We start from the raw sequence: 27,355 nt of genomic DNA on the forward strand, positions 1-27,355 counted from the left end.
CGAAGGTAGTCATCCTTTGTGACTAGAATCGGCTTTATCAAGTTTATGTCACCCCAGGGTGACATGAATCGGATTCTAGTCATCCCTGGATGTTAAGAATCGGCTTCTAGTTAACCGTGTATTTTTTATCAAACGGCACCGCATCCACAAATAATTTCCGCAATTAATTAATTTAGTTTTTTTTAGACATTTAGCTCTTCTTTCGTTTTTGTAGTATTGTGCGTTCCGTGGTACTATAAATTCACAACGCAATTCCGATACGAAAAGTTCAACGGGTTTATTCACAATAAACGGTTATAACTGGGTACTGATAAACAAAATGCATACTTCCGATACATTAAATAAAACTTAATATTCATCGGATTTAACAGTCTTGACAAAGTAGCGTAGTAAAATAATAGAAAACAATGGATGTTAAAAATTCAATGATGCTCCTCTAAACGTAATACGGTAGTTAACGTTAGATTTAATAGTTCAATTACTCCATATTTAAAAGAACTTAGTATAAGCTATTACTTATGTCTCAAAATTCAATGGTTCAATACCAAAGTTACTATTGTTAATGTTAATCTTACTTTTTTAGACCAAAATTTGGTCACTTTATATAGCCGCGGCGTTCCACTTGTGACCAGAAATTGGTCACGGTGACCAAATATTGGAGAGAGTGCACAGAATGTGGCCTAAGCGTGAAGGTGAAAGTAGACCCAGGAGTATTACCTTAGGTTACCTTAGGTGGTTTACCACCGCAGGTCTTTTGGACCTCTGTAGTGGCCTCTTCTTCGTCATCGCTATTTAATAGTCTCGGTGTTTTGCCTCCGGTTATTTCATTATAGTCACAGTTATGATCGTACACCATTGGGTGGTTTATCCAATATTTATCTAGGCGTCTTTTAAAAGTATCCGTGTTCTTGGATGTGACGACAGCACTTGGTAAATTATTCCATATGTTTACAATGCGATTGGAGAAAAAGTTCTTGCGAATGTCGCGTGCACACCTTTGTTTTAAAAGTTTTAATGGATGACCTCTATTTGTATTTGTGTTCAAAGTAAAAATTCCAACTGTTGTTCTTTTGTCATAGATATTGTTCAAGATCTTGTATGTTTCAATCATATCCCCTCGTAGTCTGCGAAATTTCAAAGTGGGTAGTTTAATCAATTTAAGTCTTTCCTCGTATGATTTATCCTTAAGTTTGGGTAACATTTTGGTTGCTCTACGTTGGACGTTTTCAATGCTATCAATGTCTTTAATTTTTGATGGACTCCATACACTGCTGGCATATTCCAGATGTGGTCTTACAATGGACTTGAATAATAATCTGAAGCTTCTAAAATCTAGAAATTTAAATGAACGTCTTATTAATCCCATCATTTTGTTGGCAAAGTTTACTCTGTTTAAGGAGAGAGAGCTTGTACGACACCAGGGGAGCGAGCTCAAGGGTACCCCGTTCTACGTGAACGAGCAGTTCCCAAAGGAAGTGTCCGACAAACGCAGAAAGTTGGTGCCACGAATGAAGGAAGCCCGCAGCCAAGGTAAAAAGGCATGGATTGCGTACGACACACTGTTTGTCGACGGGAAACCAGTTTGGGACTAGGAGTGCGTCGGGGATGAGCTGCGCGTACTATCATGGAACGTACATGGACGTACTGCTTTGAAACGAGACAGCGTTGATTTTATTAATATTGTTGCTAAACATGACATAATTTTTCTATACGAAACGTGGACTTCCGACTCTAATGTCGTTGATATACCCGGCTTTAAATCTTTTAATTTCTACAGAAAATTCTAGCATCGAAACGCGAAGCGCGCGAGTGGTGGAACTGTTATCTATATAAAAGATTCTATTTCTAATTGTGTGGAAATTATTCGTAACTATTTGGACACTGTTATATGGATTAAATTGGATAAAAATGTTTTTCATATGGACAAAGATGCTTATGTTTGTGGTGTTTACGTATGGGGTGAAGATTTCCCAGCGTACAATATTTTTTATGTTGATATATTTGACGTTTTAGAATCAGATATTAATTTATACGACTCATTGGGATATGTTTATATAGTTGGAGATTTTAATAGTCGTGTAGGCTCTAAATGTGATTATATTATGCATGATAGAATGACTGATTGCATTGATGATTACGATTATATTCCAGATGAACCACTGTACCGGGGCTCACCCGATATAATATTGTAAACAGTCATGGTGTTAAACTTATTGATCTTTGTCAATTTACGCATTCTTAACGGTAGATTGCCCGACACTGACAAGTTTACGTTTATAACGCAACAAGGCGCGTCGCTAATTGATTATCTGCTCACAAAAGAAAGCAATTTTTCATGAATCAATAGTTTTACGGTTGAAGATCTTAACGTTTATAGCGACCATACACCAATTAGTTTTTCGCTACATGCCAATTTTGATTATCCGGAAGGGATAAGTGAAAATTATGTGAAAATACAATGGGATGTATCTAAACGGGATAAATTCAGAAGTGCTATTATTAGTCGACTAACCGAACTTAATAACTTGACATGTAGTCATAGTAGTAATCTACAAAACAGGGAGTATACAAATACCCTGCATAACTCTTTTACAATAATTATACGTGAAGTAGCCGATCCGTTGTTTTTAAACCATTCCTCGCATAAGAATGTTTCTTATAATGATGCAGCACATGTTAAGCATGTTGACTGGTTCGATAATGAATGTGTTCAAGCTAAAAATATATATTTACAAGCGCTGCGAAATTTTAATTTCTGCAAAACAACAGAGAGTAGGCATTTACTTTGCGCACAAAAAGCAAATTATAAATCTTTAATAAATAAAAAGAAACGGTTGTTTAAAATAATAAGCTTTGCGAGTTAGAGAAATTAAAGCACGCTAAACCTCGAGAGTTTTGGAAGCATTTTAAAAACAATAAGAGTAGAAAGAGTAACAACATTTCTAATGGTGATTTCTTTAAATATTTCTCTACACTAAGTAATGATATTTCGCAATGCTCAAATGACGAGGCTGAGCAATTTTGTCGCACAAATGATTTTAATAACTGTGATGTCCCGTTTCCGGAACTTGATAAACCAATCACCACTGACGAAATTGTAAATGCCGTTATGTTTTTGAAATCGCGCAAATCATGTGGATATGATAATTTGCTTAACGAGTATTTCATGGAAAGCGTTGATATCTGTGTGATATATTTAATGCTATTTTAAACTCTGGGTATTTTCCCGATAAGTGGACCGATGGGATAATTGTACCTATACATAAAAAAGGGGGATACGGAAAATGCTAGTAACTACCGAGGTGTAACACTTGTAAGCTGTTTGGCTAAATTATTTACAACTGTAATAAACAAGCGCGTTGAATCTTTTTGTAACGAAGATAATAGTATTTCGGACGCTCAGTTCGGATTTCGGAAGGGAAGATCAACAGTTGATGCCGTTTTTATACTCTTGTCGGTCATTCAAAAATATCTTAACCAAAATAAACGTCTTTATGTTATTTTTGTCGATATGTTTAAATGCTTTGACTCAATCTACCGGAATGCCGTTTGGTTAAAAATGTACAAATCCGGAATTCAAGGTAACAGAGCTCCAGCTAAGGGTCGTATTTTCGTAATTACGAATTATTTTCAAGTCCGTTACGTATTTATTTTAAAATCTTATCGTACCATTAAGAATTACAAAATCAAGTTACGAATATTATTTTTACATCGGTTCGTATCGATTTTTATTGAGTTCTTTTCGCGTATTAAAGATCTTTGCGATGCTTATATAGAATGGTTATCGGGTTTGTTTAACAAAGCGCATTTTTTCCAATAAAAGCGGCGTATACAGTCTATCTGTCAAAAAACAATGGCGGCGCCCAGAGATCGTCCTAAAAAACTGCAAAGCGTCCAAAAACACGCTTTTAAGATATAGTCCCCTAAAGTATCGCCGATTTTTTTACAAAAAGTACTGATTCCGAACTATGCATCATATATATATAAACTTCCATAAGTATTAATTTATTATATAAATTAAGTTGCTGTTGTTCCTGTAACTAAGTGACTACTTCTGTACTCCAACAACTATTGATACAACTTTCATTATTTGTTTATCAAAGCGCTGCGAGGTTTAAAAGCACTAAGTTTTCTCATTCACAGAAGGATGTGGCGAAATCGGGACATATAACCCCGGAGCGCACATTGCCAATACCGGAACTGGTATCGGTAGGTCGTTTTAGACATATTTTCCTCCGTTTTATCGTTATTGTTATATATGCAAAGTGAACTCAATGTAATTGATAACATACACGTAAACGGTCATTGATGCCAAACACGTAAACGGTCATTGATGACAAACACGTAAACGGTTATTGATAACAAACACGTAAATTAACACATAATTTTTTATCTGAACTCTTTCCACTTTTAGGGCTGACATTTTTTATTGGGTCTTCCAAGTCGCCTTGCTGCGGAACGCTCAACAACTGGAAATTCTTTGTGACGTCAATTTGGGACGTCACGATGCATCTATGGCGGCCGACATCGACATCAAGTTACGAACTTATTGCGCAACAAACATTTACAGGTAACGGAGATCAGACAAACTTAACTTGATTTTATTTAACAAGTTCCACACTAAAGTACAAGCTAATTCTCGGAAGGTTATTAAAAAAAATCCGCATATCTTTACACTGAAATTAAAGAGGGAATAATGACATTCGGCGTTTCGATTATTTTGTTTTACTTTGATTTTTTTCACGAATAGAACAAGTACACTGTTATACACTTACGCCTAACAAATGTTCGTTATAAATTAAAACAATCAGTTGCCACAATTTTAGTCACCAATATTCTGATTACATAAACGGCACAGCAAAATATTGAACATCATACATGTATATTGAGTGTTTGTCAGAAGAGAACGAAGAACGTTCACATGATTTTCTTTATAATTTTCCGGTCCTAACAATGTATTTAAAATGAACAAATTCTCAGCAATAACATAAAAATAAATAAAGAACTTCCACATGATTTACTTTATAGTTTGTCGTTCTTTATTTTGTATTTTAAATGTACAAATTCGCTTATTTTCAGCCGCCGTCGGACTAAACACTCCTTTGTCGACGGGTACAGTAGAGGTTGAAATCGATGACGTCATAGGGTGGTATGTGTGACATCACTCCATGTTCATGGCCGTTTTTGATTTAAGATTGTTATATTTATATACGATATATATAAAACAGTTCATATGTGTGTGAATAAATGAACACTATTCACTTCATACACTTCCGGTTCATAGAAAACATTGTATCCGATGGTCTGCCCTTCCGCGAATGTTAGTGCTGCTTTCGCGGTAAAAAGTGAATAGTGTTACCAGTTGACTGTCTTTTGGCCCTATTCCACCACGAAAACAAGCCCAAGATTCGCTACGATTTATCACATTTATTGAATCGGGAAGACTCGTGACAGTCTACGTTTCAGTTACGACACTGGTACGATTGAGTTACGACGAATCGTGGGGTTCTGGCAAGTCTTGCAAATAGGGTCGCGACTTCACTACGATGTGTAAGAATCTTCTGCGACTGTACTACGAACGATGCAGATCGGTCACGACTAAGCTAGGACCTCACCGAACGCACCCATTAACACGGTGCCTATACCACGTGACTTTTAAAGATCAGTGTGGGGAGTAAAATATCAACAAAAGCATGAAAAAGGTAAGATTTTTAAGGATTACTTTTTTAATATGCCACCATTTTTAATGGGATAAAGTGGAGAGCCCGCTCATTCATGAGAGCTTTTTTTAGGTATCATGATTTTATCAAACAAATAAGAATTTTTTCAGCAAAGTGCAACCGCGCGTTTGAACGGTTAGAAAAGGGTAGGATCAGTGTTGGGACATAATTTTATTTTGACACAGAAACATCACCTCTGGTGAAATTAAGAAATAAACTTTATGGGCGGAGCTTACACTATATAATTTTGCATTCATTTTCAGGTTTCTGTTATATATTTACGAAACACAATTCAAGAAAAATATTCTTACAGTAATATGATCTGTGTGGTATACGTTTTTAGAATGATATGTGTGGTATACTGTTTTTTAGTTTTTCAGTTCTATACAGTTGTTGTCAATAATGCAATCTCGTGGCTCGAGAGAAAAGTGTAAAAAAGAGCGATTGGTGAAATGTTATCAATGTGGGTTGGCAGTTAAGAGTGAGCATGACCTCAAAGAGCACGACAAGACCCACATGCCTGACAAGTGTTACAGGTGTGAGGAGTGTTTCAAAACGTACAAACGCAAAACAAACCTTTCTCGACACGTGAGGACTTTACATAAATCCGTGAATACTGATTAAAAATCATAATAGTTAACAGTTTGTCTGTGTAACTTGATTATCGTTTTACGTCATTGTCCCCTACCGGTGAAAAGTTCTTCATATTTTTTCATGAAACTTGAAACATGGATAGTTGGCAATATGGAGATAATACACCTCATTTTATTTTGTTCCTACGTCAAAATGTCTGATTGCTATGGCAACAAATCGAAAAAAATTCTTGCAATGCTGACCATATTGCTTGAAATAGCCTTGTTTTATTTGTTGTTTTATTTTAACGTTGCTTTTCAAAATGATTCTTAAGTTATCCGAATTTGATTAGTTTTTATGTTTTGTTTAGTTCTTTTGTGTTTTTCTTTTGAAATCATTCTCAAATAATTGTGCAATAATTTGTGGTTTGTAATATCGAATCTATGATTCATTTTTAATTATAACTTGATTAACAGAAGCGTATCCAGAAATTTTTCAGAGGGGGGGGGGCTCAACTGCCTGGGGAGGGTGAGGGAGGGGTGTCCCCTCCTGTCGTCGATTTTTTTCAAATGGCACCTTGAAATGATGCAATTTGCTGCTATCTAATCAGCATTTTGCATGATAAAAGTGCATGTAAAACAAACAAGAACTTGAGTCCAGACAACAAGTGTGACAGACACAGAGACAGACAGACACAAAGGGGAAATCAAATGTCTCTCAAACCACTAAAGAGGTTGACGGAGGTGCCGAAGAGCTGAAAATCGATCAAGTAATCGGAAGATAATAAATGACTTCATAGTTTTCAATAAATTTTCTTTTCATGAAATTAAAAAGTACAATTTAACACAATCACATTTTTTGGAAAATACCTGATAGCAGAAACGGACTCATTTTCAGTTGGTTCATTAGTTTTTTTGTTTCTTGTTCCAAATGGATTCAAGTATTGCATGTTGGCGTTTCATTTTGAAAATGATTTAGTGTCATAAGAGCCAAGTAATTTTTCATTTTGGAGTCCTTTTATTTTCAACAAGAGATGTGTTTGTCAGAAACACAATGTCCCCTACTGCGTCGCTTTGAATTAAAATTACTTTTTTGATCATATCCCTTTAAAATTTTTTATGTCCCTCAGGAAAATTATCTCTACCTGCCAAATGATATAAAATAGAAATTATATCCCTTTAAGGCTTGTTACTTTCCTTGGATTATTTGTGTTACCTTTAACCTTGAAGGATGACATTGACCTTGACCTTTCACCACTCAAAATGTGCAGCTTCATGAGATACACATGCACGCCAAATATCAAGTTGCTATCTTCAATATTGCAAAAGTTATGGCCAATGTTAAAGTTTTCGGACGGAAGCACAGACTGACAGACAGACGGACTGACAGTTCAACTGCTATATGCCACCCTACCGGGGGCATACAAACTATGGATGAACATCAAAGCAGTTAGCCCAATTTGTTAAACAAATAATTAATTGCCATTCATTAGGTGTGCTGTTGAATTTCACTGGCAATAACTTGTTACGCAAAAGGATTATCACTCTCAAGAGTTCATACCAATTAAATTCATCAAAGAAACTTGCCAAAACATTAATTATGATTTGCCATTGCATTCGTTTAAACTCTTTAATTGCTACAAATTGAAATATTGTTTTTACAAGTCCAATGCGGCAGCCATTTGTAAACATTTACCTATTTAAATTCATCAAAGAAACTTGTCGAAAAATTAATGATGTTTGTCCATTGCGTTCGTCTAAACTCTTTAATTCCTATAAATTGAAATATTGATTTTCACAAGTCCCATGCGGCAGCCATTTGTAAACATTTACATATAGCTAAAAGTATCGATGAATTTCATTAGTTGAATGTATCTCCTTCAGCCAATCAAATAGCGCAGTTTATCACTAACAGTCAATGAAGCGTGCAGTTTAGCTGGCGAAGGTTAGATCGTCTGTACACATGCCTGGGGGCAAATCACACAAATCGACGGTTGTTTATGGCTTAATTAGGGGCATATAAAGGAAATACACAAGTGGATTGAAACTGTAAGGGGCTCATATTTTTTTAAATCGTATCTAGCCAGCCAGCTGGGGGGGGGGGGGGGGGGCTCTAGCCCCTTAGCCCCCACCTAAATACGCCTCTGATTAAAGTTTTGCGATGTTTTTTCGCTGATCGCTGTCACGAGCTAGTTCGATAATCATAAGCAGCCAGGGTTTCTAATACTAGGGATTTTCACGATTGCTTTACATAATTAACTGCCTGCTTGTACTTATTCTAGGCCGTGGTAATTTACAGTCAACAATGTATGCAATGAGGTTGTGTATACAATACAATACTCCTTAATTCGAAATCCGTCTTGACATTCTTCACAGCTGCATCCCACCACAACACAAGAGGAGAATCGTACATACATAATCATTTAATATAATAGTTCTTCATTTACTTTTTATAGTCTCTTCAAAATAATTAATGCTAAAGATAAGCATACACTGTTACACTGAATACAACGACATACTTTATAACATGACATTATCACCAACACATGGCGAATAATTGTCAATATCTATACTATGTAATAAACTAATGCAACAATATGAATTCCATATAATTTATGAGAACAACACACACAAACACACCCATATATATATGTTTCTACTATGACCATTATTTTGTTTTAAGTAAATCATACCGGCTACCTTCAACTTTAAATAACAACAAAATAGAAAATAAGGTCGAAAATGTAACATTATTTAGTCGTTTAAAGTTTCTTCACAATGATGCAAGGCACTTTGAAATCCATGACAAACCAATACGTCTGGTGGATTCTGTTCATCAGTTTTTATTTCACATTTGATTTTAAAACATACATATTACTTTGCTTTTTTGTCAACCAGTGTAATATTTGACACAATTTCTATTGCAGAATTTGTGTCCGAATTAAAATTTCATTAGTGTTCGTCCATCCCCATTCTTATTGTTGGCAACAGTTTGCTATCGTTTCGTCTCGCCCGCTCCAACCTTACTCCTGGTGTCCCCTTCAGTATAGTATTCCTGTCTCGTGAAACTGTTTACTCTTTTTTTCTTCCCTTAACTTATTAGTCCGCTCACTAATGTGAAATAGGTGATTACTGAAATGAATAAATTTTTAAATAATAATAATAGATCTACTACTACTACTATTACTACTTCTACTACTACTGCTTCTACTACTACTAGTAGTAGTAGTAGTAGAAGTAGTAGTAGTAGTAGTAGTAGTAGTAGTAGTAGAATCAGTAGTAATAGTAGAAGTAGAAGTAGGACTAGTAGTAGTAGTAATTGTTGTATCGAAATAATTGAAATTAAGTAAATATATATATATTGTCGTTATTATCTCAATTTAGACATAAATTGTAGAAACACGGATACCACACAGATCATTCTAAACACGTATACCACACAGATCATATTACTGTAAGAATATTTTTCTTGATTTTGTTTTCATAAATATATGACAGAAACCTCAAAAAGAATGCAAAGTGATATAGTGTAAGCTCCGCCCATAAAGTTTATTGCTTAATTTCACCAGAGGTGATGTTTCTGTGTCAAAATAAAATAATGTCCCCACACTGATCCTACCTTTTTCTAACCGTTCAAACGCGCGGTTGCACTTTACTGAAACAATATAGATTTGTTTTATAAAATCATGATACCTATAGAAAACTATCATGAATGAGCGGGCTCTCCACTTTATCCCATTGAAATGGTGACATATTAAAAAAGTTATCCTAAAAAATCTTACCTTTGTCGCGCTTTTGTTGATATTTTACTCCCCACACAGATCGTAAAAAGTCTCGTGGTATAGGCACCGTGATTAATTCGGCGCCAATATCTACTGATATTGATTCTAACACCGCACGCGACTTGTTTTCTATAGACATAGAAGGAAATCAAGTGTGGGTTATTCTGCAATAAATTGTGGGCGGAGCTTTATGTTTCGAAAATAGTTCCGAATAAATAAAGAAAAATTTGCAGTAAAATGCACGTGCTAAATCCCGCTATAAAAGAAATGCAATAAATGTAGCATGTATATAAATGTAATGAAACAACAAATTGTATATTTAGTGATAAGTGGCTTGACCACGCCTGCAAAGAATTTTTTTTTTAAGAAACGTAATTAAGAAAACATTTATAGCATGTCAGCTTTTCAAAAGAATTAATACATGTGTGTTCATTTAGTTTCTATTAGTGTTGTTCTCAATGAAAGTGATGTAATTTGCAAAATATTTATGAATGAAAACGACGTCATATGTTTGTACAATTCAATGACGTCACTAAATAGTGAACTTTGTACTAAGAGGGGCAGAGTATTGGAAAATATACTTCATGTCCAAAAGCTTGAACCAAATCAATCCGAATCGTGTTAGAATATGAATAATATTTTTATATGATGGCTTGTTGTCGAATAACCGACAGTAAGGAGTATAGATTCGTGTTATCAAAGCACTCGACAAAAAAACATGATATAAAAATAATAATTCTTAATCATTCTCAACAAAATCGTAACTGTTTCGTAACTAAATCGCGAGAATCTTAGCGGGCTCGAAAATCACTCGGGGTGAACTCTTGAGAGCCTTGACAAAGTCGTAACTGATTCGTAGACAGATCACGTGATCACCGATTTCCCGATTGAGTCACGAATTACCTACGATTCTATCACGACGCCCAAGAACGCACTACGACGCTGTTACGAGTCAACTGCGATTAAATTCTGTCTTGGTCAAATTTTAAACACGTTTAAAATCTGGCCACGATTTTTCCGGACCTCACGAGTTGAAGGAATAACTTACGATCGGCCCGCGACTAACTACAAATGAGTTAGGACCTTCGCCGATTGAGCTAAGAATGTCCCCGACCTCAAAATATTGGAAATCGGGACAAATCGTGGGGAATCGGGTCGAAGTGGAATTCCCCTATTTATTATTGTTACGCAGGTACACATCCGGTGCAGAGCTCATTCCTCCCAGCGTCGCAGCGGGTTCGAGCACCCAGAACCAGGTGCTGGCGGCCCCGGTCGTTGGGACGGAAGTTCCCTGGGCGATGACGCCGGATACTGCCAATACCTACGCCGCCGGAGCGGTTGTGACTGCCAGTAAGTAGCGGTTGTCTATGTATATCGCCAGCGACGGGATTCTCACATATTTACATCGTTTGAAAAAAGGGTACGTCAACATTTGGTTTGGTCGTCGCTCACTTTGTCCTTTTTTTAAAGTTCTTTTGGCCATTGATGTGATTTATGTGGTTGTTATGTTTGGTGTGATTGAAAGATTCATATGATTTGATGTGATTGAAGTTATCGATATAATCAATACGATTGCTGCGAGTCTGAGTATGTCTTAAAGAAGAAAAAACATACAAAGAAGAAACCAATGAAACAAAAACAAAACCGAAAATAATTTGTATTATCAGTTAATAGTTATGTTATGAGCTCGCATTTATTTCATTATGCGTATTCAGATGAGGATCCAGTAATCGTGGACGATAGCGTCACAATCAGCGACACTAAGACGTCACAGCCGATATTCACCATTGACGTCACGGATGCGGACACAACCGATCTCGTGGCGGTTACTTCCGGTTTCAGCGTCATGAAGACTGCCGGAAGTTCCCTTTTCTCGGTGGTTAAGACTGCCACGGGATGTACGTCTTGAAACGATTATTTTCAGCAAGGAAATATATGATCAGCCTATGATAGATATGAGCCGGTCTTCGAATATTGTAAACTCATTATTATTCGTGGGACATGAATTTTCTTAATTTCGTGGGACATGAATTTTATTGATTTCGTGGGACATGACTTTTCTTGATTTCTTGGGGCGTGATTTTTCTTGATTTCGTGGGACATGAATTTTCTTGATATCGTTGGACATGAATTTTCTTGAGAACGTGGGACATGAATTTTCTTGATTTCAAGAGTTGACCGACAGTGTGTGTTTTTCTTTACCATTTTGGGAATGAGGCCGTGTCCCTTTGGATGGGGAAAATTTGCGTCATTTTGCCTAAATTGGGGAATCAGTGTTGTAATTGTTTTGCTAAAAGATGCTTCAAAATTGAGAACATAAGTGATTTCAGTATTATATATACTAAGGTTGAGCTCATATGGATGAGAAATGGACAAAATATTGAGATCAATTCTTTTTGCAAACCTTCTATTGGGAATTTTTAGCTCCTATTTAGAAAAAAATATACCTTTTTCCATTGGGAATGGGGCCGATTACCAGACTTGATTTTGATTGAAAAAACAACACAACAACAACAATGCATTATAATCCATAATTTTGCCAACCACTGATGAACTTTATATTATGGCATTTAAAAACTTGGCTGCTATCTCAAAGGACAAGAAAGAAAAGGTCAATATCACACGTTTGGGTCAAAATAATTCTTTGGGGGCATTTGTTACTTACAGTGACAGCACGTGAACATTACAATGACTTAACTTGTTCAGCAGTATTTAACTTCTTCAGGCCTGGCAACTACTTTATGTACATAGTTGTATGCCGTTGTCCTTCAGTACTTAGTTTTCATAGTACATGTATAGGTACGGCTTTTCAAATAAATAAAAAAATCTAGACGACATCGTCTAGTGAAAAAACCCTGGTTATCTCCATACCTTATTCTTTAACAATATATATCAATTCAAATTTTCAGATGATATTCGCAGCGGCGCCTCCTTGAGTGCCGGAAGTTATCCCCTGACTATCACTGCCACCCTCCGCTGCGGCGACACCGCCACCGGAACAATTACAGTCACCGTTACGAATACAGTAAGTGTTACGTCATCAGTGACCCGTCAGAAATCGCGTGACGTCATACACAACGTGACGTAAAGAACAGTGTGTCGTTAAAGAAAGCTGACGTCGAAACAAGTTGACCTGTGATTTAAGATTTATTTCAGTTATAATCCTGGTCGACGATAATAAGCTAGTCTTATGTGGGTATTTTGTTCAAGCTAATTTTGCTCTAAAAGTAGTGCTAAATTCGGTGCATGCCAGATCTATCAGAGTAAAACATTGTGTGAGCTTACCTTATTTTTTCTTTTTATTTTTTGGGGAATATCAGTAAACCATATATGAAATATTAATTCAATTATTGCTTAATATTATTAATGCTTTTTAATGGATAATGCATCGAAAAAATTCTCAGAGATTTAAATATGATAATCTACTGTTTTGATGAAAGTGAAAACTTTCGCTCATGTTCACTTTTTACTGTAAAATGACATCGTTTTTAGGTCATTACGTGATTATTTCAGAAAAATCCTTAGTCCCATTTAATTAAAAAATATGTTCATGAATGAGTGAATATATTTATTTTCTATGTCATTCCAAGCGGATGTACAAAATTATTGTCTTGTTATTTAATTCTTTTTAACAGTTTATTAACATTTTAAGAGGTTTAAACTTAAGACCTTCGCGGGAATAATACATCCGTCATTTGATAGTAAAAGATAATGAAAGAATTCATTTATTGTCTCATTAGAAGTTTTTTTCTGTTCTAAATAAGTAATAATATTGCATATTTTTCTCTATAAACTACAGGAAAATATATATCACATATGTTTGATTTAATTGAAAGCCATACATTCAAAATCTAATACAATTTGAAGATTTCATATTATAAGTACAAGTATACCTAATTATAGTATTTTGGCAAATGTGAACGATTATTTACTTAAACAACTTGACAATACTCATATATATGTATTTATTTAATAAATTGCTCTTAAGATGTTTAAGTATCAGACATCTTCTACTTAGCATTTTGTTAGCGGTTTAAGAAGTCTATAAATAAAGTGATTCAAAAATTATATAAAACGTTTTTGGTTTCTGATTGAGTTTATGTAATGCAACTACTTAATGAGTGAATTTTTCTGAATTAATTGACCTCTACTCTCTAGGCCCCGGTGTTTGTTCCGGTTTCTCTTCTGACCGTTCACCCGACCCCGATCAGTGACGCCACGACAACGGCTAGGTCTCTCTATGCATTTGACGTCACGGACACGAACCCAATTACGTGCACAGTCGATAACACCAAGTTTGAAATCAAAACGGTTGGATCAGGTTCGTATTATTCACAAATCTAAGAAAAAAAATTAAAAAAAGTACGCCCCGCCTGCACTGGGGTTTCGTTTCGGAAATGCTTATAAACGAAACTTTCCATTAGGGCGGAAAGTGTCATCCCTAATAAGCCTGTGCGGACTGCACAGGCTGCTATGTGATTATTTTTAATGAACAAGAATTACGCTCTATTTTCTCTAAACGAGTCATCTGACCAACAATAAACAAACTCTTTGGATAGTTCATACTGATACATATAGTGAGTTTTATTTTTATTTTCTTTAAACATTTAGGCTGACTATGTTTTCACTGTTTTCATTTTTTGAACTTATTTTTAAAAAATGTACTTTTGCACTTATTTGAATATGTTAAGTGAATTATTTATATTTTCTTCATTTTTTTGTTACATATGTGTTATTTCTTATTATATTTATATATAATTTTCATATACTTTTCGTTTTTATTACATTACTCTGATTGTATTCAATAATCTATATTTTTTGTTCTTGCAGTATTATTGTCAACTAGTTAAAGTTTGCAATTTGTTTTATCTGCAGCCTACGAACTTTGGCTGAAGGCGGGGTCAGCGAGTACGCTGAATCATGACGTCACCGCTGTAGAATCCATGACGATCACGTGCAGTGACGGGACGGACCAAATCACCAGCAGTTACAAGGTGGGCATTTCGGACGCGGTACGTGTACATTTAAGCGGCGCTCTGGGAAAACGGGGCTTAATGGAAGTGCGTACAGTGTCGACTGAGATAAGCCTCTGCAGTCCGCTTGTACGGCATTTTACTTTTAAAGCCCCATTACTACTCAAAATCAACGAAAATTTCGTACAATATTTCGTAAAATAAAGTTGAACAATTAAAAATCAGTGTTCCTAATGGCAATTGCCGAAATTTCAACGCCAGATGTGGTCTGGTAAAATAGATGTTTGTAGACACAAAATGCTCGTTTTTATTATTGTTTTGCATATTTAATTCCATTTTAGGTTCCCGCAACGATATGTATTCATACGACACATTAACACTAACATGGTACCATTTTAGTATTCGTGTTTCGTATGAATAGATATATTTGCGGGAAATTAAAATGGAATTAATTGTGTCACAAATAAATAAAAACGAGCATTTTTTTATCTACAAAAATATATGTTATCGTATGACATCTAGCGTTGAAATTGTGGCTATCGCTATAAGGAACACTGATTGCTTAGGTGTTAACTTTATTTTACGAAATACTTTATGAAATTGTCTTTGATTTTGAACGTTATAGAGGCTTTAAAAAAATTCTCTTTTTTATCAACAAATCCTGTTAAAGCGGAAAGTGTCGTCCCTGATCAGCCTCTGCAGACTAGACAGATAAATCTGGTGCGACTCTTAACGCACATGCATTAAGACCCGTTTTACCCCAGCGCGGCTCATTTCTTTATCGAATTCACCGGTATTCTCTCCTACATGAGCACCGCAATCGGAAGACCGCATGAACGCAGTGTTTCGGAGTAGCTCGGTCTGTCGGTCCGTTGATGTGTCCGGAAAGCAGCGTCCAATACATCCCTAAGCTATGGACGGTTGCATTTGGTCAATGCAATGAGAGATATATGAAATAATTCACATTTGTGGATCGCCAAAGCGTGGCGGGCGAAAGGGGAGGGCGGGGCGGGGCGGGGGGGGGGGCGTGAGGATTGCGGTACAGGAGACGTTCGATTCCAGACATAGAAGTTGTGTATTTTAGTTCCCGATGTGAAGCAAACGGTATAATGAAGAAAAGCGTTTGTTTTAAGAAAATATGGCCTGATATTGCATGGACAACATTGAAAAAACTAACTTTTTATATATTTGACGATTTTCTAAAGTTGTGAAAGTGATTCCAAAAATAAAATAATAATGGATATAACTGAGCGAAAACACTATGGACATAGATATAAGCTATATATTCCGTTTGTAAGGGCGTAGACTTAGATATTATAGCCTACATCATGGGATACATTACACAAGTTGTTTTTTACCTCTCTATATTAAAATAATTCTTAAGATATGGCATATGCTTTACTTTCAAATTGAAAAAAAAACGTAAATCTTCATTAAAGGCCCCCGTTCTAACCAATTTTGCCGGTACTTCCGGTCCGATGGGTGACCTATCGCCAGTGGGCACTTCCGTACATCAGTTCACCGTTACCGACCAGGATGACGCTATTTCCTGTTCCATCAACGCGCCGGAGAGTGCAAAGTTTGGCATCACCAAGGTGGATACCGCTACCGGAGCTCAACGTAAGTTTGGTGACGTCATTACGTTAAAGTGCAGACGTCGTTACGTTAGGTTGGTGACGGTAATACGAAAGTTTAGTGACGTTATTTTAATGATGATGATGATTGTGATAGTGGTGAATCCATTAATATGGTCATGATGATTGTTATAGTGGTTTTGTTGATGAGGAGTAGGAATATAATTATCAGTATACTGCTGCAGCTGCTGCTTATGATGATGATGTTATAGTGATGATGATGATGATGATGAGTAGGAGGAGGAGGAGGAGGTGGATGTTGATGATGAGGAGGAGAAGGTGGATGAATTTTTGTTAATGCGAGTGTCAAAGAGATGCTAAAATGGTTTAAATATCGGTGACACCTTTTGCTAAGCCATCATGGTTAATTAGGTGCTTTTTTTAAAGGGTTCGACGTCAAGACGATTGCCCTGCTTGATTAAGACTCTGCTACGAGTTAAACGATCACCGTCACGTGCACTGATGCTATCAACACTGTGACGTCATGAAGGACCATCAATATAGCCGATGACGTAAGCATAATAAAAATGAATAACTGAAAAACGATTTAATCATGTGTTAAAACATGTTTTCGAATAAGTTAATCGTTTATCGTTTATTATTTAGTAAATACTGTTTACTGAAGTCGATGTGAACGTTTAGCGATTAAACTATTGACAAAAAACATGTGTTTTGCACTGTCATAATTTTTCTCAATATACATTCTAGCACTCATTCCGTTGTAATTGGTATTCCACTGTTCGAAAAGTACGTCGGTCGGTCGCAATAGTGATACATCGATTTTGTCCGGATTCCTCGGTTAGATAGATCTCAACAATCGTGATACATGGACTATTTCCGGAATCGTCCGTAAGATAAATTTATGCAATAAATCGCCTGATGATTCAAAGTTGGTCGGTCGGTCCCTAATCAATATCTTTTCCCTTCGATATCAAGAGAACGCTTGGACTTACGATAATCAAAATGGGTAGGCTGGTTACATATGACGCCCTTAATTTTTAAGGCAAAAACGTCAAATGTAAATGTCACAGAAGCTTGGAAGGTGAAATTCGTTCTCTATTAAAAACCTGTAAAGAAATGATTCTATGGTTTGACGTCGCGGTCCTGCATATTTTTAGAACGTCATGTGTTACTCTTCTGTTTTCGCTATTGCTTCAAACAGGTAATGAAGTTTCCAGATTTATAAGAAGATCACAATAAACCTACATATTGCTTTAGAAACCGGTTTTTACCGGACTTCCCGCTACGCTGTCGCCGGCGCGTGCCGACGGATTGCTGACGGGGCGTCACTTCGCACGTTCAGCGTCACGGACGCCAACGACCAGAGTTTCATAACTTGCTCAATTTAGGTAAGTTATTTCTGGGATTACTATATAATAATCGTTATATTGAGTATAATCGTAAAATTCTGGAAATATCAACTATAGATTTTGTATGTAAATTGTTTAATTACTATTACTTTTTATACACCCATCAAGTACACAAACAATGAAAAAAAGCCCACGGGCTGTTTGTTTTTTAAGTGTTTTTTTACATGTAAACTTCAACAAAAAGCTTTTGCTATTGAGACTAAACATGTAAATACCAGTACAAAAAAGCAAATGGGAAAAGAACTTGACAGTAAGAAAACTTTGAAAAAGCATTAACTTTAAAGTAAACTTGTTGATATAGTGTTCTTTTGTTCAACTCATGACTGCATAAAAATAAATACCGGTATTTTCACAATTGGCGCAGTAATGTGTGCAAATTAGAAGCTTTCTTATTTATTGTGCATTAACATCGATTACCAACCGAAACCAATAAACATCCAATCATCCTCTATGTGAGAATGCCGTGGTGTTATAGATATGGTGTCCGCCTAGCGACAGGGCGTTCATATGTGCGATCCCCAATGTGGGAGTTCTCATTATATCCTCCCAAAGACACCAAGTACTGGATCTAACCAGGAATCGGACTCGATAGAGTTTGAATAACCTTTAGATTCTCGATGCATTCGAGCAGCAATAAATAGGTGTAAAGGTACAGGTATCGCCTCCTTACGCCACAGGCGCCACAGGACAGCTTCTTCAACGTGGTTCCCGGCACGGCGCCGACATTTGCCATCTGGGTGAAAGCCGGCGTGAAGTTGGACGCGGCGACGTCACCTCTCCTCGTTAACGTTCAGTGCGTTGATGACAGATCGCCGGCGAATATCATAACCGAAACGTTCACGGTTCCCTTACTTGATAAGGTACCATACAAACCATTTTATTTGTCGGAATTAATTTCGTGATTTTTTGTTTTTAAAAATGTCTTTTCCTTGGACACGTTAATCTGTGAAGTACTGCGAAGTCCATATTATACGGTCTACTCTAATTTTCGTGGACTTCGTGGGTTCTCAATCACGCAGTTAACTGTTCAAAGAACGTTTACTGCTCCCTTACTTGAGAAGGTACTTCGAAATCATTTTAATTCTATAACCAGATGAAAATCGATACTATAACAACGATCTTATAAACTTAAGCTTTATACTATCGCTATTTTTAGATCAGATTTGGGATTTTCCAAAAAATGGAGAATACGTTTTTGTCAATTACGGAAAGATAAAATCGTCATAAAATGCGATGTTTTATAATTATTAATGGAAAAGGGGATGAAATAATAGAATAAATAGAATACTATGTGAGTTTTGAATAAATATCAAGTTTATCATGCTCGGCTCGAACCATGGTAGCGCTCGGCACGCCTCGCGCTAACATGGTTCAAAGCCTCGCGTGATAAACTTGATCTTTATCCTCTTTATATTTGTGGCCATGATATTTTGTTGCCTAAAAATACATTTTCGTACGCAGGTCAATTTGTGGATTTTCAATTTAGGAAGAAATGTTGAAATTAAGTCGGTCATTTTCCGAAGTTTTTGTGTTAAATTCGTGGATCGGTAAACCCACAAAATCAACGAACATTAACCCATTTATGCCTAACGTCTAGAAAAAAATGCCTTGGCAAACAGCATTGACCCAGATGAAACGCCGCATGATGCGGCGTCTCATCAGGGTCTGCGCTGTTTGCTTAAATGTTTTTTTGTAAGACCTATTCTAAATATAGAAATAAATATACTAGACATCCCTAATTTTGGAAATAAATTGATCCAATTTGGAAGGATGGGAGAGTCCACTACGCATAAATGGGTTAATGTATCACAAATAATAATCATTGTACTTCATTTGTCTCGCAATATTATAGTGCTCACAAAAATATTGTCCATCCGAATCTGTGACATCTTCATATTCGTTATATTGTGATATTGTTTTTTAAAAGCCTGATATTTTAGACAAAAAATTAATACATACGTGATTTTAATCATCTGTATTTTCAAGAACATTTTTTTCTCAAAAATTGAAAATTAACATGTCCTTTTTTTACAGTAACATAAATACTCAAACTCAACGAATATTTCGCAAAATATTTCGTAAAATAAAGTTAACCCATACGAAATCAGTGTTCCTTATAGCAATAGCGAAATTTTCAACGCTATATATGGTATGGTAACATAGATTTAATGAGATACAAAATGCTCGTTATTACTTTTTTTGCGACAAAAGATTCCATTTCCATTTAATTTCACGCCACGATATCCGAATATTTACCAGCGAACTCGATACTGGCTCCGGGCAGCGTCGTAATCATGAGAACGACCACATATTTCGCAATTTAGGATATTGCTATATGTAACATTAATTTTTTTGTGTTAACTTTATTTTTCGAAATATTGTAAGAAATATTCGTTGATTTTGAGTGTTGATGGGTTTTGAACATATCCTTGTTTTTTTAAGCAAACGATGTTGCACATTCAAGCTGATTTTGTTCACAGCGGTACTATTGTACACAAACATCTTTTCACCTGTTCTGTTAGGTGACACGGTATTTCGTGTATACACATTCAATCTTTTGGAATTTAACATAGAGTTTCTTTCTGACAGAAAAATGTATAGTGAAAATTGCCGGTCGCTTTTCATTTGTCAAATTGACTTCCACAACTGGTCAAGAATTGAACGTCAAAGACATCGAACACTATAATTGATCAATTGTATACAAGAACAAAAACAATAACAACAACGACAACACCGACAACAACAACAACAACTACAAATACTACTTCTACTATTGATCATCTATTTATTTATATGTCATTCAGTTAACAGTTCAGATTTTGAAAACTAATGCTATACGTGTTTTATATTAACCATTGACTTTAGCAATTCATTTTTTAAAGTTGAGCAATTCATTTTAAAATACTCCTCATATTTCATTAACTGTGTTTTTATGTAGAACGCTTAACATCCATCTATATAATCACATATTGCACGGATTTTACTAATAAAATACAGGTCTTTACTGTAACAAAAAAATCATGGTATTTTATATTTTGTATAGCCTCCGACGTTCGTTACGGGAATTCCCGGCACATCTCCGTCTATTTCCGACTCGACCGTCACCGCGACGTCACTCGGTGTCTTCACCGTTACCGATCCCGACACGACATGCAGTAATACGTCATCGCTGACGTCAGTGTATGAGATCAGATCCGTGACGTCACCGGCAGATCTTCAAAAGCCGGGTATGGCGTCTTTTAATAACGGATTAAGTCTTCTCAATAATAAGTCATTTTGTGGAGCACGCTTGATAAAAGCTCGATACAGAAGTCTCAATGGTGTATGCGAGTAAGCGCATGCATTCGATCTTACTCCGACTGTAAGTTCGTCGGTCACCAAGTGAAGCGTGTCGAGTGTACATCCGCCTCCCTAACTCAAAAAGTTTAGGTTACGCTTTGTTGTAAAAGTATGACATCGTGAACAAGATCCTTAAAGACCACACCATTTTAAATAAATTTTAAACAACCAATATATTTTTTTACCTTTAAACATGTCTTATTCTAGAGTTCCAAGTGTGGGTCAGTGCCGCCGTAACACAAGCGTCTATAGACTTCAATGACCAGGCGGTTCCGTTGCCGTTGACGATCACGTGTACGGATGGAAACACCGCCATCACGGGAACGTTCAACGTCAATATTGTCGACGAGGTTTGTATGGAACTGTTTTAAAATGCAATGTTGGATGTTTTTATGGGTTCAGTGCATCTGCGTAAAGTGTCATCCCATAAGGATATTCGCCAGTGCAATCCGCATATACTACTCAGGGACGACTCTTTCCGCTTTTGTGGATTTCATTTCGTTGAACGGAAGTCTCTTCTTCGCGAAAATCTTCATTATGTGGAAAATTGTCGTCCCTGATTAGCCTGTGCAGACTGCACTTTACGCACATGCAGTAACAGGTTGCAGAGTCAACGGGGTTTGCCGGGTTTTACACATTTTTTTCTCTTGGCGACTTTAGCCTCCGGTGATATCAGTACTTCCGGCGATCGGAACGGCTATCAACGACGGTTTGCAGACGGTCGCCACAATCCTCCACACGTTCAGCGTGACAGACAGCGATGACGCCGTAAACTGCTCCGTGAGAGCGCCGCAAAACGCCCGTTTTGAAGTGGTACTCGCCACTAGCCCAGGTTGTCTGTCGTCGAATTTCAATGTTGCAAAAGTGGCTAAACAGAAATGAATTTTACTTTATATGTAAAACACATTTGAAATGAATTATAAGTCAATACCGCATAATCTCGTGTTACGATTGCAAGTTAAAATCTGGTTTTCTGGAGTAATTTTCTCGTCAGATCTAGATAGGATCCAATTGTCTTAAACTCTTCAAGAGCCGTGCTCTGGGAAAACGGAGCTTAATGCATGTGCGTAAATTGTCTTCTCTGATTAGCCTGTGCAGTTCGCATAGATTAATTAGCCACGATACTTTCAGCTTAAATATTATTTTTTTAATTCCATAAAAGCCCCGTTTTTGATAGAGGGCTGGTCATATTTCACCAAGCAAGAGTCTAAAGTATACCATTTCACGAGTTTCTTTCTCCCTCCGCTACAGTAAGAATCTCCTTTCCTCAAGTAGTCAGTAAACAAACAAATGCTCATAATTACTTATTTCGGCGAGTTATTTTTTTTAACCGACCGACGAATTATGCTTGTTTTCAGCGTTCAATATCCGCGTTAAAGCGGGGGCGACGTTAGCGGCCGCCTATGGACCTCACGTCATCAACGTGGATTGAACAGACAGCGTCAACACCGTCAATCACACGTTCACACAGCCAGCCTGTATTAATACGTTAGGCAATTTTATGTTACCCCCAACCCCCACCCCCCCGCAAACAAAGGGTTTATTTACAAGTGAACTGTTACCTATTTCACTTTAGCCGCCGACTTTTGTTATATCATGAATGAAGCGTTCTATCACGCAATAATGTATTACGTTTATGTTTACCACTGCATTGGTATTTCACTTTAGCCGCCGACTTTTGTCTCCGGCATGCCCGGAAGTTCTGCGAGCATCTCTGACGCCACTGTCACACAGACGTTGCTCGGGAAATTCACAACTACAGACCCTGATACAACTTGCTCTGTGACGTCACCCGTAGCCTCTGCATATGAGGTCAGGAAAGTGACGTCACCGGCGAATCCTCAACAACCTGGTAGAGTAATCATTGATCAATAGTGTGAATGCCTACAATTTTAAGGCTCATGAACCACCACAAGGGTACATTTAGTAATGTTCAATTGGTCATTGTCGGTTCATCGGTTCAGGAACTATATGTACTTAAAAGTACCCGGATGTTCATAAGTATACTGCAAAGTACCCGTGGTACGGAAATACATACTAAGTAAGAAAGTACCTAGGGGTATGACCGGGTGCCTTTAAGCGTATTTTTGTACACGGGGTACAGTTAAGTGAACTTAAGAGTACTTAAGAGTACACGGGGTACTTCTTAATTGTAACTGAGCCGACAAAGCAATTGAACCAATAGAAGTATCATCGTCGACCCGTCCGTTCATTCATCTTTTAATCGCATTTCTTTTGCATTAGTTTGTGAGATTATAAAACATATCTCCTTCAATTTTAATTTAGCAGGGTTCGGTATAAGAAGAACTTATACTGCCTTGCATTATGAGCTAGCTTTTATAGCGACGCGGTACCGGGTTCGATCCCCGACCACATTTTAGTAAAAGAGCAGAGCTTTGATTCTGGCAATTCTTTCAAATTAAACATCGACATTCGTGACATTTCACAGATAACGTTTTATATAATATGTAATTGTTTCCTCACGAATATCCCAAGCTTGGTTAAATCGCGGCCGCAACTGAGTCTTTTCAAATTTTCTTGTAAACGGCCATCTAATCTGACAGTTTCTTCTTTTGCTATGTCTAACAATGCAGTATGACGTCATTAGTGTACAATATTACGTAATATATGTGTACAATATGACATCATGTATGTATTCAGTATGAGTCATGTTAACGTCATATATGTGAATAGTGTGGATCAGCTTGACGTTATTTTTTGGTACATTATGAGTCATGTCATATATGTGTATAGTATGACGTCATATATTTGTTTAACAGAGTTTGAAGATTGGATCAAAAGCACCGTAACTCAAGCATCTATCGACTTCAACGACCAGACCGTTCCGTTGCCTTTGACGATAAAATATACTGACGGATACGTCGCGAATGATATCACGGGAACGTTTAACGTCAATATTGTCAACGAGGTTTGTATGGAACTGTTTGAATCAGCAATTTTTTCGTATGTATATCTATTAATGCATACCTTTCAATACCAACTCTATAAAAACAACAACAACACTTTCATGGGCGCTACGTAATTTAACATAAATGGATTTTAAATTAACATAACAGACGTGACGTGTCAAGGTCAAAGGTCAAGGACACAATTCATGTTTTTGAAAATATAATTAAGTTGGACCGATGTAGGTTTGTAAAAGGAGCAATTTCGGAAACGTTTCGGAGCACAGTATCAGCGACATGCATTAAGAAATTAAAAGTAAAAGGCACGAATTAATAGGTATGAAATTTCTGTTCAGATTTTTAATGTACTTCTTGACAGATTTTCGTATTAACGTAAAATATAATTAAATTGAATAAGTAACAAAACTATAAGATATGGGACTTTTTAAAAACATAAAAACAAAGAAAAGATAAAATAAGATCGTGCCGTGAGGATCGAACATAAAGGAAAAACTGACTGTACTTCTGAACAACGAATGCTTGTGAAACTATTACGTAGTTTAAACCATATGTCGGTGACACATTGTTTTGCTTCGACTAACAGCGATTTAAACGCTTTGTAATTTTTGTACCAATAAACAAGCATATACGTTAACTATTTTAATTAAGTTGGGAGATATATCTTGCCTGTTTGAATATTATGAAAACTAACTTTTTGAATAAATGATTTTTTCATTTTTTTTTCATTTTTTATTTAAATCTTTATTTCGCCACTTTGAAAAAAATCATTAAATAAATCTATATTAACAATAACCATATTATCTTTCATAATCATCAAAAAAAAGTCATGACTAGCAAGCAATCGTCATTTGGTCAGAAGATATATTTTAACGTAAAAAAAGGAATTTCACAAGGATGTCCACTTTCCCTTCTATTAATTATATGCATCGTTCTAGAAAACTGGGCTTGTGCGTGAAGTGTTCACCCAGATTAGACTATGCAGTTCGCAAAGGCTAAACAGGGACGCTACTTACTGCATAAACACAATTCTCGTGAAGAAGAGAATTTATGTTATCGTCTATGATATGTCAGTGCGGACAGCACAGGCTAACATGTGACGACAATTGACGCGGATGCTTTAAACCCTGTTTTCCCAGAGCAAGGCTCATATACGTATTGCCCATTTAAATTACAGTTCATTGTTTAACTACAGCCCCCAGTGATAACATTACTACCCTCTAACCGGAACTTCCATCAACGATGGTTTGCAGGCGGCCGCGGCGACCATCCATACGTTCAACGTCACCGACAGCGACGACGTTGTCACGTGCTCCACACGAGCGCCGGAATCCACCTTTTTTAATTGGTAGCCGCAACTAGCCCTGGTACATGGTTTCACAATTACCCCCCACCTTTTAATCGCTTTTTATTAACAGTGTTAACTAATTCTAGTTTGTCGGCATTAATTTCTTGTGGTATAAAAAACGACATGAAAATGAGCGGATTTTTAATTTCCAAACAAAAACATAAGTCGGACTGTGGAATATATTCGTAACCAAACCACGAAATCAACGATAATTCATGAGTTTTCCTTGGCATGCGCATTGTGTAAAAAATGACCGTCCTCTATCAAAAAAGATGGCAAATACCCGAGCGGTTTACGAAAAACAAGATTTTCGTTTTTTTTAGTAGCATAATAATTTTGCCATTGCTCTTGATGATTCCAATCGGTTTAGAATATCGATGCTTATTAAAGGTTTTGTTATAAAATCGGAATATGACCTTTAATACTGATTTTACAGTAATTGCTAATTAACAGAAACGTCGATTCAGAGCCGCCGTTTTTGTGTTTTCTATAATCATTTGTCTAGTGATATAAAGTTGGCTTGGATTGCCTTGTCAGTATGCAATATTATGCTCTCTTTTCCTACTGAAATATAAGCCAAACGTTTTCAACACAGATTCAAACAGTTCGTTAAATTCGTGATAACTAATATATGATGCGTATAATATTCACAAACAATGTCTGTAATAAAAATGAAATAAAACCACTTTTCTTTTCAGCTTTCAGTATCCGCGTGAAAGCAGGAGTGACGTTGGCTGCAGCTGTCAGTCCGTACGTCATGAACGTTGATTGCACAAATGCCGTAACCGCCGTCAGTTCAACGTTCACCCAGCCAGTCCTTGATAAGGTACGTAACGCTGTTGTGGTATCGAAAACAAAATTGAGTATCCATTGATTGTTTGTATAAAATTTAAGAGAATTACATAAGAATTACAAAACTGAAAACATATTTGAAAATTGGTTAAAATTTAGTGAAGTTATGCCATTTGAACATTTTAAAAAATATTGTTTTTTCTCCGCGAAATCTTCAAAAATACAATACAAATATCTTACATTGCTGAGCATGTTTTCTCCAGCTGAAATATGATAGTCCCTTAACATGTTATGAAGATTTACAAACATTCATGCGCAACACTGTCAGGAGGGGAGCTATATTTTAAATTAACAGGACCTAGTTGTTTCTCAGGCCTCAATAAAATGAAACTATGATTCATGTTTAGCCACATAACAGAGCAGGTAATCACGTGATAGTCAAGACGACTACGTCCATGCCAAGACAGTTATTTTTTGGCGTCTTATACCTTTATTACATTAATTATTTTTTAAATGACGCTCACTATTCAGCCATATCAGTAAAATGTTTTGCGTTCATATTGAAATTCGCTTTATATCTTGACTTTACTACCCGCCGATTTCCTTAGTGGAGCTGTAGGTCATCCGCTAAGTTTTATGTTTGAGCCGAGATCTAGGAAAATGTGATTTAATGCATGTGCGTAAAGTTTCGTCACATATAAGCCTTGCCGTCCGCACATGCTAATCGGGCACTACATTTTCGCCCCAAACTGGAATTTTGCTCAGAAAGAGACGGCATTTTAAAGAAGATTACAATAAAGGCGGAAGGGGTCTTCCTTGATTAGCCTTGTACGACACTCTACGGACATGCGTTAAGTGGATTTCCCAGAGCGTGATCATGTGTTGCATTTAGGGTTTATGC

General features: G+C 36.6%; 2 protein-coding genes and 1 long non-coding RNA gene across 3 annotated transcripts in view; all 3 read left to right on the forward strand.

Moving 5' to 3' along the window:
• Positions 1-4,434: 4,434 nt before the first annotated feature.
• LOC127876769 (uncharacterized) lies at positions 4,435-12,335 on the forward strand. Its single transcript, XM_052422242.1, has 4 exons — positions 4,435-4,570; positions 5,080-5,149; positions 11,267-11,424; positions 11,790-12,335. The coding sequence occupies exons 1-4, from the start codon at positions 4,507-4,509 to the stop codon at positions 11,981-11,983; spliced, it is 486 nt and encodes a 161-aa protein (XP_052278202.1). The 5' UTR covers positions 4,435-4,506; the 3' UTR covers positions 11,984-12,335.
• Positions 12,336-17,899: 5,564 nt separating this feature from the next.
• On the forward strand, positions 17,900-21,208 carry LOC127876937 (uncharacterized). The gene is made up of 3 exons (XR_008048161.1): positions 17,900-18,030; positions 18,729-18,911; positions 21,095-21,208. It is a non-coding gene; the product is annotated as an uncharacterized LOC127876937 (long non-coding RNA).
• Positions 21,209-21,368: 160 nt separating this feature from the next.
• LOC127867480 (uncharacterized) overlaps positions 21,369-27,355 on the forward strand; it is a 7,490-nt gene continuing 1,503 nt past the window's right edge. Inside the window, exons 1-5 of the mRNA XM_052408685.1 lie at positions 21,369-21,381; positions 21,598-21,740; positions 23,059-23,242; positions 24,171-24,323; positions 26,361-26,488. Coding sequence (XP_052264645.1) covers positions 21,369-21,381; positions 21,598-21,740; positions 23,059-23,242; positions 24,171-24,323; positions 26,361-26,488 — 621 coding nt within the window. The remainder of the gene's footprint in view (positions 21,382-21,597; positions 21,741-23,058; positions 23,243-24,170; positions 24,324-26,360; positions 26,489-27,355) is intronic.

The sequence above is a fragment of the Dreissena polymorpha genome, chromosome 1 (genome assembly GCF_020536995.1).
Source record: "Dreissena polymorpha isolate Duluth1 chromosome 1, UMN_Dpol_1.0, whole genome shotgun sequence".
In the NCBI taxonomy this organism is placed as follows: domain Eukaryota; kingdom Metazoa; phylum Mollusca; class Bivalvia; order Myida; family Dreissenidae; genus Dreissena; species Dreissena polymorpha.